Source organism: Neophocaena asiaeorientalis, unplaced genomic scaffold (genome assembly GCF_003031525.2).
Source record: "Neophocaena asiaeorientalis asiaeorientalis breed wild unplaced genomic scaffold, Neophocaena_asiaeorientalis_V1.1 scaffold268, whole genome shotgun sequence".
Lineage (NCBI taxonomy): Eukaryota > Metazoa > Chordata > Mammalia > Artiodactyla > Phocoenidae > Neophocaena > Neophocaena asiaeorientalis.
The window spans coordinates 6,811,910-6,826,402 of NW_020173979.1; the positions used below are offsets into that span (position 1 = coordinate 6,811,910).

Genomic DNA, 14,493 nt, shown 5'->3' on the forward strand with positions numbered 1-14,493 from the left:
GTGTACCGTTAAAAAAAAAAAAAAAAAAAAATGAGAATAGGACACTGTGACGGGGAGTAAGAGGTGGAAGCTACTAAGAAAGGACAGTCAGGGAGGGCATCTCTATTCTATGCAGGTGACATATAAGGGTGAGCTGGAACAGCCAGGTGAAGAGTATTCCAGGCAGGGGAATGCCCTGGCGGTCCAGTGGTTAGGACCCTGTGCTTCCACTGCAGTGGGCCGAGGTTTGATCCCTGGTCGGGGAACTAAGATCCTGCAAGCCTCGCAGCGTGGCCACAAAAAAAAAAATTAAAAAAAATTAAAAAGCAAGCAAGAAAGAGTATCCCAGGCAGAAGGAAGAGCTGATGCAAAGGCCCTGAGGTGGAAAACGGCAGAACTGAATCCCACGTGGCTGGAGGGTAGCTAAAAAGGAAGAGAGTGACCTAAGATGAGTCTGGAGAAACCCAGATCATCTAGGGCCCTGGAGACCATGTGGATGACCAATGGGAGCAAGTGAAAAATTTTCAACAGAAACGTGACACCATCCAGCTTGCATGTTCAGAAGTCACTCGGACAGCAAAGTAGAGCTAGGTTCTCACTGCGCATCTGGGTCTGGGGATGCTTTGGTGGAAATCTCCCTGTTCTCCAACCTAACATCCTCAGAGACAGAGCATGGAAGACAGGAAGCTCTTTGCTACCACAGTCCCAGGGAAAAGGACTAAAGTCTTTGCAGAGGCTCTGTGCTGGGCTGGAAGGCCTCCTTGCCCTTTAGCTGAGGTATTTATCCTTAAGTCTCAGTTTAGAAAACATTTAGCTTCTAGGCATCTTCCTTCCCTACTGCCCTCAACCTGGGTTTTGTACCCTCCCTTTCCTCTACCTTCCCCTAATTCCTATAATTGTCTTTTTACCTATCTGTCTTCTCTCATCAAGCTCCATGAGGAAGAGACCAGATCTGAACTGATCACCCAGGTATTCTCAATGCTTGGCACACAGTAGGTCCTTGGTAAGTAATCGTAGACGTGTGTGTGTATGTATGTGTGTACGCGCACGCATCTCAGAGGGTGGGAGAATCCAAAATGAGCAAAAACTGCAGTGAAGAGTATTTTTCATTCAATTTCCCCAGGTCTTTTTAAAAAATTAATTTCTATTGGAGTGTAGTTGCTTTACAACGTTGTGCTAGTTTCTGCCGTACAGCAAAGTGAATCAGCTATACGTGTACATATATCCCCTCTTTTTCGGATTTCCTTCCCATTTAGGTCACCACAGAGCAACGAGTAGAGTTCCCTGTGCTATACTGTAGGTTCTCATTAGTTATCTATCTTATGTATAGTAGTGTATATATGTCAATCCCAGTCTCCCAATTCATCCCACCTCCCCGTCACCTTGGTATACAATTCATCCCACCTCCCCGCCACCTTGGTATCCATACGTTTGTTCTCTACGTCTTTGTCTCTATTTCTGCTTTGCAAATAAGCTCAACTGCATCATTTTTCTAGATTTCAAATATAAGTGATATTATACGATGTTTGTTTTTCTCTTTCTGACTCTCTTCACTCTATATGACAGTCTCTAGGTCCATCCATGTCTCTGCAAATGGCACAATTTCGTTCCTTTTTATGGCTGAGTAACATTCCATTGTATATATGTACCACATCTTTATCCATTCATCTGTCGATGGACACTTAGGTTGCTTCCGTGTCCTGGCTACTGTAATTAGTGCTGCAGTGAACATTGGGGTGCATGTGTCTTTTTGAATTATGGTTTCCTCAGGGTATATGCCCAGTAGTGGGATTGCTGGCCCATATGGTAGTTCTGTTTTTAGTTTTTTAAGGAACCTCCATACTGTTCTCCCTAGTGGCTGTATCGATTTACATTCTCACCATGCCACCCCCCGCCCAGGTCTTGTCTTTGAAGCATTTCTACAGTTTTTGAGGAAAGAAACAATTATGTAGTACTGCTGAAATATAGAAGGAGCTCACCTCTCTCAGTCCCCTTTTTCCAACACCCAATTAAATATTACTCTTGAAATCTTATCAGCTTTCCTTTTTGTCAACCTGGTTGGACTTTCGTTGAGGAAACAAGGCAGGTGATGAGAGTTAGCCCAGGAAATTGGATTTTTATACAAGTGGAGGCTAGCCTCCCCGAAATCTGCACCGTGCTTCAAGAATGCCACTCTGTTGTACCCTGAGATGAAACTCATTTCTGAAAGCAGGCTGCTTCTCTCCAAAACACAAAAGACATCCCTGAGTCAAAGGTATATTTAGTGTGATGGCTGGTCAACACCCATCTAACATCCTTCCTTCTGTTTCATATCACAGGGGCTTTCGGCGCTCCTGGCTGCTCTTGATGGAGTGTGTTCCGATAATAGATATGTGTGGGAGAATCTCTGAACCAAATAAAACACTGCACTTTTCCCTACATTTCAGGCCAATTACTATCATTGCTCTATCAAGATGTCTGCCCAACGATTAGGCAGATTACCTCTGACTTTCTCTTCGAGCTACAGTCCAGACGAGAGAAATCCTCTGGGGAGAATTGCTATTCCCAGCTCCGACAGGCGAATGAGGGTAATGGCCTGGGGGAAGGGCATCTCACTACCACTGTCTGTGTCCATGTGGATAAAGGCAACGAAGGGCAGAAGCCATTATTAGATAATAAGTCCCCCAGACAACTTGCTGTGTGGAAGGGGAAAGGGATTTATCTGGCTCGAATCCAAAGCAATCCAGTGGTTAAGAGCACAGGCTCTGGGAGAGTTTGAATCCTGACTCCACCCCTTACTAGCTGTGTGTGACCTTGGGCAACTTGTTTAACTTCTCTGAGTCTGGGCTTCCTCAACTGGAAAACAGAATATTGGTAGTAATGACCTCATATAACTACTCTGTGGGTTAACTGATCTAGACCCCAGAAGGGCCAAGTCCAGGAGCTAGTACATGGTCAACTCTCTATAGATGTGCCGTCGTCACTGTTTTTGTTATTAACCATTCCACTGAGTCGTTATAGACTCCAGCTAAGCCAGCTGCTGTGTGTGGGGTCTGCTGTCATGTGTATCAAGTCTTTGCATTTAAACACAAGGCGAATGCATGGACCTGGAGATTGTCATACTGAGTGAGGTCAGTCAGACAGAGAAAGACAAATATCACATGCTCTCACTTATATGTGGAATCTCAGAAAATGGTGCAAATAAACTTATTTACAAAACAGAAATGGAGTCACAGATGTAGAAAACAAGCTTATGATTATCAAGGGGGAAAGGGGTGGGGATAAATTGGAGGATCGGGATTGACACGTACACACTACTACATATAAAATAGATAACTAATAAGGACCAACTCTATAGCACCAGGGAACGCTACTCTACTCTGTAATGACCTATGTGGGAAAAGAATCTAAAAAAGAGTAAGATATCTGTATATGGATAACTGACGCATTTTACTGTACACCTGAAACTAGCACAACATTGTAAATCTACTATATTCCGATAAAAATTAGAAAAAAAAAAAGATTTACAAAAAGTTTTTTTAAGAAAACACACAAGGTGACCAAAAGGATATCATTTCCCATCATGCTCTTAAGAAAAAGATTGTTCTTTATCTTACCATCTCAAACTAGTTCTAAATGTGTTGCCAGTTTCTTTCTTTTGTGATCTGGTTTTTATCCTTTTACATTATTTTTTTTTTCCCCTCATTGGTACATAACATGCTCCTGGGAACTTTCCCTAACGGTGGAAGACTTCTCCAGTGACTTTCCTGATACAAAGTTTATGCCATTAGTGTAGAGCAGGGCTTGGCAAACTTTTTCTGTCAAGTGACAGAGAGTAAATATTTAGGCTTTATGGGCCAAACTGTCTCCACTGCAACCACTCAACTCTGTTGTTATAGCTGCCACAGACGATTTGTCAACAGATGAATGTGGCTGTGGTCCAATAAAACTTTATTTATAAAAATAGGCAGTGGGCCAGACTTGGCCCATGGGCTCTGGCATGCCAAGCACTGCTTTAAAAGGAGCATTTGGCTAACCCTGTTAGGGCCAATCTTTCCTTAACAGAGGGACTAAACATTAACTTCAATGCTATGGTAAATACCAAATCCCACCTGATTTTGTACCATTCTGAAGTTGTGGCTGCCACCTGAATTTCAGGTTCTCTTTCAAGAATCAGGGAATCCTTCAGAGCAATCCATGAAGCTAACAGAGAAGTTCTTAACATTGCAGTCAATAGAAAAACAGCTGTACAAGATGCGCTCTTAAAAAGTCATCAGCTTGGGACTTCCCTGGTGGTCCGGTGGCTAAGGCTCCGCGCTCCCAATGCAGGGGGCCTGGGTTCGATCCCTGGTCAGGGAACTAGATCCCACGTGCCGCAACTAAAAGATCCTGCATTCAGCAACTAAAAGATCCCACATGCCGCAACTAAAGATCCTGCGTGCTGCAATGAAGATCCTGAAAATAAGACCCAGTGCAGCCAAATAAATAAATAAATATTAAAAAAAAAAATCATTGGCTTTCACGAGTGACTACCAGCTCCATTCCAGACAGGTTCAGTACGTGAAGTCACATCATCCCTCCCTTCGGAGATATCGTCATTACCTTCCCACAAACGATGAACCTGAGGCTCAGGGAGTTTAGTGACTCTCGCAGGTAGGATGTGGGAAAGAAAAGGTAGGATTTAATCCTGGATCAACCGTCTTATCTAGGTTTCTCTAGTGAAACTTGAGGTCCACAACTAAACGCTGCTGGGACAACATGGCGTTGCAGAAAGGCAATGAATGAGGCCCAGAAGTCCATGCCATTTCCACCATTTCCATATCCTGGGACCTTGAGGGACTCAGTTTCCCGAACCTCAGTTAATTCCTCTGTGAAATGGGTCTAACAATCTTCCCTGATTCAGAGAGGATCAGTTATTATCATTAGTAAGAAGATTAAAACCTAATGACAAAATAAATGTTATGAAAATTATTTATAGGTGATATGATTGTTAAAATTCTTAGGGCTTGCTTTAGAAAACCTCATGAAATATTCTCAAAATAGTGGCCCTCTTACGGGTTTGTATGCACATATAAGGGGAAATTTTGGATAAAATCTTAGCTTTTCCCCAACGGCTACTAAAAAGGACTGCTATAAAACATGCCCCAAATGACAAGTGCTTAATTAAAGCTTTTTGAGATTTACCAATGTGGGAACAAAGATATGATTTCTTTCTTATGGTTATAGCCTTTTCCTGATTTATTTGTCAGGTTTTTAAAAAAAATTTTACTTTGAGCTTTCCTTGATTTTTGAGAAAAATTGTGACCTGACACAAATGGTCAGTATTTACTGGCTGCTTAGGGATTTATACCTGTAACATTTCACTTACTCCTTACAGTAGCACTATAAGGAGGGACTAGTTAGTTCTGTTTTACCATGAGGAACTGAGGCTGACAAAAGTCCAATGATTTGCCTAGGTTGTGTGGCCAGGGCTTGAGCCAGGTGGTTGGACCCAAGCTCTTCACTGCAACTCAATCCCTGGTACTCACAGTGCCTTTTTCATGATTTAAGTAGCATTCATATTTTAATCAGGGCTAGTTTTAGGTGGATGATACTATGAACCCTAAATTAAGGATGCTGGTTTGGTCCCCTACATAGTAGGACCACCTTGGAAGATGCGCCTTCAACAGAGAAGCCAGACACTTCCATCCTTTCCTTCATGACATATCACCTCAGAGATCCCGTACCTACCTAAGACTACAGTGTTGAAGGAAACCATCTCTTTGTCTTTGCCATCATTGTAGAAGGCCAGGTGCCACAGGCCCACGTCCAGGTATTGGACAAACACGGCTTCGTTTTGAACCAGGGTCTGTATGCTCCGGCGTTCCCTGGGTGACTCGACCACGCTCCATTTCTCCTTCCCGTCCAGACGCTCCATGAAGTCATACTGGGAAAAGAAGAGAGCATGTGACTTTTCTGTGGGTGTGTGTGCGTGTGCGTGTGCGTGTGTGTGTGTGTGTGTGTGTGTGTGTGTGTGAGAGAGAGAGAGAGAGAGAGAGAGAGCGAGAGCTGGGTTTTTGCTCCAGTCCCTACTGGGGTGTTATAGGATACATAGCATATGCCAAGTATAACTTTTTAATAATTCCCCCAATTCTGAATTCCAAATTGCATCTGGCACTCAAGAGTTTCAGGTAAAGAATTATGCACCTATGTTACCAGATACCACTGACTGATCATTCACAAAAGGAAGGTGGTATATCAGAGTAGTTAAGAAAGAGGGCTGAGGAGCCAGACTACCTGGGAGAGAATCTGGAACTTATTAGCTTCACCTGTCCCTCCCTCAATTTTCCCATCTGCAAAACTGAAAATAACAGTACCTATGTTATAGCTTGTTGTGAGAAATAAGATCATATTGATAACAGTGCCTGGCACAAAGCAAACACAAAATACACGTGAGCTGTCATCACCACCACCATCGTCGTCATCATTTCATTCAACTCTTGCAAAACCCCTGTAAGATTGGCACTATTGGTGTCTTGTTTTACAGATAAGAAAACTGAGGCTCAGAGAAGTCCAGCAACACATCAAAAGTCACCCAGTGACCAAGTGAGCAAGCAAAACTGTGGACCTAGATCTGTTTAGGTGCAGTGCCCTCACAGTGCCTGGCCTCCCATCGACCAGCAATTAACTATGAAACTCTGTTTCAATGGAAACCAGGCTCAGAACTGGAAGCAATCAGTGGAAGACAGAGTGGTGGGTGAAGGCAACCAGGAATGGGGTGAGGGGAACGGGAGAGCAAGTGTGATCCAAAGGGGCCTGTCCTAGGGAATGGTGAAATCCTGCGGCAGGCAAGTGGGAGCCACAGAAGATCCTTGAGCAGTGACTGACGACGTGATGGGAGGAATGTTCTGAGGAATTCATTTGCAGGCAGGCTATGAGGTGTTCTAGAAGAGGGAATGAAAAGAAGCAGAAAGACCAGTTAGCAAGCAACTGCAGAAACCCAAGTGTGATGTGACAGGCGTCTTGATGAGGACAGTGAATGAGGAAAGGGGACAACTTTGCAGGAACATTTCTAGGGAAGAGAGGACAGGGCTTGACCATGGGCTGGACAGGGAGGATGAAGGGAAAGGCAAAGAGGACACCCATGTTTCTTACTTGTTGATGAGAAAATCAATAAGACCCCAGCAGAAGTGCAATCATCTTGCGAACTCTTGCGAAATCATTCCACAGGAAAGTCATTTGCACCTTGACTCCCAGAGAACATTCAAAGTGTAGGTCTTTAGCAGATAAAAACCACCACTGTGGGATTAAGCTCTCTCTCACCACTTTCCCTGCCATAAAAAGGGTTATGTGGGTTACCGACATCCACTGTAACCCCTTTCACGAACTTCAAAGAATGAAACTCCAGGAAATCTACTAATGGGACTTCCTTGTCAGCAGAATTGCCAGCTTTTCCCAACTGAAATGTGATAATTGAAACCAGAAGAGTCTATAAGCTTAGGTACAAAGGTTCTGCTGTCAGACAGACCTGGGTTTGAATTCTGACTGCCATTCGCTACTGTTTGAAGTGAGGCGGATCTTTTACCCTCTTCCTGGTTTGCATACTAGGGAACAATAACACCCACCTTTCGGGGATGTTATAAGGATGACATGAGATAATGCTTAGGGCAGTGCCTGGAAGATAATAACCATTTTATGAAGTACCTTGTGACTCTGAGTCACTTATTTGCAAATCACAAGGATCGCAGAAGAGAAGCACATGGTTCTAGTTTTTGTATCTGGGGGCCTGGCAAGGGACGTTGCGTAGGAAGTGGAAATCTCCTCCATCTCTCAGGAAACGAATGTTTGTATTTAGCTTCCCTCTACCCCAGAGCCTGTTGGTTGCAGCTGTCTTTATGGGATAAAATAAATGATCTGCAGTGATATGACAAACTGATGCTCCTTTCGGAGCCCTTTGTAACCAGAGCATTTGCTCCTTAGCAACTTGTAAACTTCCGACTACCCAGACCCATGTCTACAAACTGCTGTCAGCCAGAGGAATGAGTGTAACTTCCTCGGTGCCGAGGTGAGAAGGATATAGTTCATTTGGGGTCCAGGTTATCACTCCCACGAGGAAAAGTTGGGGGAAGGTGGTTACTTGCATGGGGCCATTGCTCATTATTAATGTGGGCATCAGTCATCTCTTGCTGAACTGGCTGCCCAGCCCAGGGGCACAGAAATGGCTTAGGACCAGTAGCAGTGTGCGCTGTCCAACCAATCAAATGACTCTTGGAAAAGGTATTTGTTAGAGGAGAGACATCTATTTTGGCCGGCTCCTCGGAGCCCCTCCACGGAAGTACGGAGAGCAGTTTTCATTTAAGGAAGAATCTGTGAGCCAGGGGCACTGGGACATGTTGGTCTGACGCGTCCCAATCCTGTATCTCTTTGTTGTGCTTTATTTTCTTCAAAGCACTTTTCACCCTCTAAAATGATACAATGTTTTTTTTAGAAAATTAATTAACTAATTAATTTTTGGCTGCGTTGGGTCTTCGTTGCCGTGCACGGGCTTTCTCTAGTTGCGGCGAGCGGGGGCTACTCTTCGTTGCGGTGGTGCGTGGGTTTCTCATTGTGGTGACTTCTCGTGTTGTGGAGCAAGGGCTCTACGAGCACGGGCTTCAGTAGTTGTGGCTTGTGGGCTCTAGAGCGCAGGCTCGGTAGTTGTGGCGCACGGGCTTAGTTGCTTTGTGGCATGTGGGATCTTCCCAGACCAGGGCTCGAACCTGTGTCCCCTGCATTGGCAGGCGGATTCTCAACCACTGCGCCACCAGGGAAGCCCTGATATAATGTTTTTATGCTTATTGTCTGTCTACTTAGAAGGATGTAAACTCCAGGAGGGCAGGGATTTCTTCTGCATGGTAGAGTGGTTAAGACTGAGAACTTCGGAGCTAGACTGCCTGATTAGAACCCACGCTCTGCTGCTTACTTGCTGTGACACTTGCACAACCTATTTCAATTCTCTGTGTCTCAGTCTCCTTATCTTTAAAATGGGTATAATTTCAAAACATAATAATAATACAGCAAAACACTGTTGTAAAGATTAAATGAGTCAAACCATGTAAAGTGCTTAGAATAGTCAGTACTCAGTATATGGTAAACACACCCTGAAAGTTTCTGCTATCATGATGATAATTCATTGCTGTGTCTAATTCACCTTGAGCAGAGTTTGATCAACAAATATTTGTAAAATATCAGGTGCATAAAATACTGAATCTGTAAATGAATTCCACTGAAAGGAAACTAAGTTGCCATGTACTGAAGGTTTTGTCTCCAGTAATAATCACCTGCCCTCCCTTGTCTTCTAATGTGCTTTCCTGAATAGGAGAGAAAGGGGCAGAGTTACAGGCCGCAAGCCTCAGCCATGCACCACCAGACATGCACATGATGGACACCGTGGGCCAAGGAATCTGTGCATGCCTATAGATCATCCAGATTTGAGAGGTGACTTTAGACGGCCATTATGACTTCACCTTTTCAATTCTCAGTGGAGGGACTTCCCTGGTGGCGTAGTGGTTAAGAATCCACCTGCCAATGCAGGGGACACGGGTTAGAGCCCTGGTGCGGGAAGATCCCACGTGCCGCGGAGCAGCTAAATCCGTGCGCCACAACTACTGAGCCTGTGCTCTAGAGTCCACGAGCCGCAACTACTGAGCCTGCGCGCCTAGAGCCCGTGCTCCACAACCAGAGAAGCCAGCGCGATGAGAAGCCCACGCACTGAAATGAAGAGTAGCCCCCGCTCGCCGCAACTAGAGAAAGCCCGTGCGCGGCAACGAAGACCCAACACAGCCAAAAATAAATAAATAAATTAATTAATTAAAAAAATTCTCAATGGGATGATGTCCAATGTACCCTTTCTTTCTTTGGACTTTCTTTGTTCCATCGCTTGTCTTCCCTCTTTTCCTCCTTTGACACTGTTCCTTAGTGACCACTGTGGTAGAGATTGATGGTCACTGTCTGTATCAGTGTCTTGTTCCTTTCCAGCTCCCTCGCTTTTACGTGGGAGCATGTGACAGTGTTCCCGTCAATGGAACATATGCTGTGGGATGAACTCCACTTCTAGACCCTGCCATAAAACGTTCTGTGCCACCTCCTACTTGCCCACTCTCCCTACCTATCTGCCTCTAGAGAGAACCAGAGTTCTCTTAAAGCCCAAGATGATGGAGTCACAAGATAGGAGTGGCCTGGATCCTAGATTAGCACTTGGAGGGAAGCTGGAAATACTGACACAAGCAAGCGATCAACACTTACTAAATTAGGCCACTGACACAGAAAAAAAGGGGTAGTGGCTACCAGAGGGGAAGGGGGTGGGGGAGGGCAAAATGGGGGAAGGGGGTCAACTGTGTGGTGATGGATGGAAACAAAGCTTTGGTGGGGAGCACACTGCAGTGCATAAAGACGCTGAAATACTGGCATGGCCCCAAAGTTCACTCGGTTAATGAATACATTTTTCAGTAAAGTTCTTGGTGAAAATGAAAACTGTGTCTTTTATGTTTACTTAAAACTGAACGAACTTTTTGGCCAACCCACTATCACGTTGTACACATGAAAAAAAACATCAAGCTACTGAAATGTTGAGGCATGGCCTCGACATGTGCTGTTATTTGTGTTATATGTTATTTCATGTGTTATTTCAGCACAGCCCTCAAGATTTCTTAACCTCACGCTTCTCTTCCTTCCTGGTTCACCTCCCAAGATTATAGTAAAGTACCAGCAAATGTTTCCATTTCTTAGGGGCGGTGGGAGAGAATCACCCAGGATGGCAGCATCTTCCGTCGGTCAAGTTCCGACCTATTACGTGTAGGGTGTCTATCTATCCCAGTTTGCCCAGGGGTGTCCCAGTTTCCATCTCCTCTGTTCCTCCTTCCACTCTTGAGAGTGCTCCCGTTTGGAATATGTAGTTACCCTCCTCACAGGTTAACATATACCAAGCAGCGTCACATAGCATCATTCAAGGCTGCTATAACCCGGGGAGGGTTGGAGGCTAGAAATACAAGGTGGATCAAGCCAGCCAGATGCAGAGACTGCTTTCCAGGGCAGGGAAAGCAGAAGCGCAGTAAGAAGCTGGTTTGCATGGAGGCCATCTGGTTCTGGAGAGCCTCTGCTCTCTAGGAATCCTAGACGGCAGCCTGGCTGACGCTAGGAAGAGTCCATCTTCCAAGAACTCAGACCCTGGCCAGAGTTGCTTTCTCATGCCCCAGCACTGGGGATTGATAACTCAGGCTTAGCACCAGGGACATCTGTTTCCTCAGCTCCAGGATCCCATCATGATCAATTCCAGGCTGCCTGGAGGACCGTGCTGTGCTTGAAGGACTAAGAAGGTTGCTTCCTGGCACGTTCTGTCTAATAGATCTGCAGAGAGCCTTGGAAGAGGATCAGAAGGCACGTGACCCAACCCCGATGGGGGATGTGTGTGCACAGGCTGCCTGCAGGGCCAAGTCTGTCTCTCAAGGCAGCTGGCCTCTCCTGACCAGGCAGTAAGGTCACCCAGAGGGTGACAGCGCCATAACCCCTGATAAACTCCCCCTCTCTCACCGAGGTTCTCTTCTTTCCCTTGGCCTCTGGAAAACAACGCATGTTGGCATGCAGTGTGAGGGCTGTGCCTTTAAGTCATCAGTCATAGCCCAAAGTGGCATGAAAACACAACTTTTACGAGCGCTTGAGGGACAAAGAAAGAAACCACGGGAAATATCTGATCCAATTTTCAATCTGCCCCCTTCTCGGCAGAGACCAAGGAGGAATGGTAATTAAGATAACTTAGTGGGTTTCCAGAGGAGCTGGAGGAGAGAGCAGAGGGGGCTGCACCGTTGAGCAGGGCCCGTCACTTCCCCAGGAGGGAAAGCGTCCACAGGCAGGGAGCGCGCAGCTGAGAGATGCTTCTGGAAGCCATGCAAATGCACACCTGCCACAGAGGGCAAGGTTAAAGACAGATCCGTCGCCCTTCAGGAAGATGTTATTACTGGGTCCAGGACCCTGGGAAAGTGGGGCGGGGGGCGGGTAAGTAAGTTTCTTGCTATTCGGACCACCTGCTCGCTGAGGGCCCACGTGGACAGGAGCAGCGGCGAATGCCGACATTTCCCACGGAGAGCCTGCCGCGCCTGGCCCCGCGCTGGCTGCATCCCCGGCCTCCTGACGTCTGATGTTGATTCTGCCTCAGATGGCAGGGCACATGCAGCCGTCGGCTGGATGGCAGGGAAGCAGCATGTGTGAGTGAGGGCTGCTCGAAGCCACATGACCACAGAGTCTCTGGTGGCATCTGGTGACAACTGGCAGTGGTGGGTCGCTCCTGGGGGCCTGTGCATCTCCTTCTGCCTCCGGCTAGGCCCGTGGCAAAGTGGGTCTGGCTGATTCCTCATCTAAAGCTCTGCACCACCTCTCTTCTCTCCTTCAAAGGGCTGAGTGCTCCGGGAAGCGTGGAAGGATGAGGGTGGTGGGCCGTGCTCCGGTGGGGGTGGGAGGCTCCTTTCCTTCCACGTGGCCTCGCTTGTCATTTTCAGTTCCTCCTTACAGTGTCCAAGTCACTTCATTAGATGCTGACTGGCCCAGTGTGGGCACTGCTGGGCTGTCTGTCCACCAGCTATGCGCACGAGCCCCTAAGCTTCTGGGAAGGAAACAACACCTATATTTGCGGACTGTAGGAATCATCACGCTGGGCTCCATCGTGAGGATCAAGCAGCCCGAAATTCCTTACGATAAGGAGCCGGGGAGACTACATCTACATAGGTGCAATTCTTGATTCTTTCACCACACGTCCTCTTGCAGTGGCGGAAAACCTAATCATCGAAAATAAGAAGTACCCTTTTTTTTTCTAGGCATTTGCTATGTGCCAGGCATAATGGCAAAAGCTGATATATGGTATCTCATTTCATCCTCCCAGAACTCTTATTCTCCTCCCCATTTCTCAGGAGAGAACAAAGGCTGCTAGAGAAGTTAAGTGACACACCCAGGGCCACTGACTGTGGTTGGTGGCCAAGCGAGGACTTGGACTTGGATCTGCGTGAGTCTTAACGGTGGGAGGTCGCCTTAAGTTTTCCAAGAACCTGGCTGTAGCTTCCAGCATAGCTGGTGGCTGACCTGGCTTGTAAATTTCCTAAAGATGCCAGTGAGCAGAGAAGGGGGAGGAAGGCAGAGCCCAGGAGTGCTAGCATCAGACTTGAGCAGAGTGGGTTGGGCACCTGAGGACAGAAAGATGGACCACTGCAGAAGATGCAAGAAGAGGTCAAGAAAGTTCTGGATGGTTTTGCTGGGTGCTGGCCATACCTGGCCCATAATTTCCTGTTGCTCACCTCCAAACTTCTCTCTCCTTGTGTTCCAGCCACACTGCTCTCCTCTCTGTCTCTGGAATATGCCAAGCTCATCCCAGCCTCAGGGCCTTTGCACAAGCTCTTCCTCCTGATCCTACAGCTGCCTGCTTTTTTTCTTTCCTTTTTTTTTTTTTTTTTTTTAACAATTTATTTATTTTAGTTTTGGCCGCGTTGGGTCTTAGTTGTGGCACACGGGATCTTCGCTGAGGCATGTGGGATCATTCATTTCAGAGCGGGCACTTTGCTGTGGCATGCAGGCTTCTCTCTAGTTGTGGCTTGCGGGTTTTCTCTCTCTAGTTGTGGCACGCAGGCTCCAGGGCGCATGGGCTCTGAGGTTTGCAGCACATGGGCTCTCTCATTGAGGTGCGCGAGCTCAGTAGTTGTGGCGTGCAGGCTTAGTCGCCCTGTGGCATCTTAGTTTCCAGACCAGGGATCAAACCCGCGTCCCCTGCACTGGAAGGCGAATTCTTTACCACTGGACCACCAGGGAGGTCCCCAGCTGCCTGCTCCTTGTCAATCATGCCTGCCTAAACACCATGACCTTAGAAAGGGCATCCCTAACCATCCATTCTAAAATGCTTCTATCACTTCCCCTTTTCTGTCCTCAGCAAAAACTCATCAAAAACTCTTTGAAAAAAACCATGTCACTTATCTGCTAATTTATAGTCCATCTCGCTACTCTTGAACACAAACTTCTCAAGACTGGGAGACCTTAGAATGACTATAAATGGAATGTAATCTTTAAACATTGTGAATTCACTACGTTGTACACCTGAAACTTATATAATATTGTACATAAACTATACCTCAATTAAAAAACCAACCAAATAAATAAATGTTAACCAGCTTTGAATCCAGAAAAATAAATAAATAAATAAGTAGGAGACGTGTCTGTTTTATTCCATGTGGTATCCCCTGGGGCCTAGAGCAGTGCCTGACACGTAGTGGGTACTCAGCAAAGATCTTGACTGAATGAATGAAAACCTTTAGGCCCAAAGGAAATCGTACCCAGAGTGAAGTGTATATACCGACACAGTGGAATCTGGTGATACAACTACTGAAAGGACATAACCTCTTTAGGAGAAGTTCTTAGGAATTTTTAGTAAACTCGATACAGTTTTCCTGAGTTTTGTTTGCTAACTGCTTGGATGATACTACGAGGTAACATTTAATGAGGCCAGGCACTGTTCTAAGTGATTCGCATGTACGATCTCATTTA

The 14,493-nt window shown here is 46.1% G+C and overlaps 1 protein-coding gene across 1 annotated transcript in view; it reads right to left on the reverse strand.

Annotated features, from left to right (window-relative positions):
• The window catches only part of TENM2 (teneurin transmembrane protein 2), a 979,370-nt gene that overhangs the window by 181,772 nt on the left and 783,105 nt on the right, over positions 1 to 14,493 (reverse strand). The window contains exon 8 of the mRNA XM_024753416.1: positions 5,689 to 5,884. Coding sequence (XP_024609184.1) covers positions 5,689 to 5,884 — 196 coding nt within the window. The remainder of the gene's footprint in view (positions 1 to 5,688; positions 5,885 to 14,493) is intronic.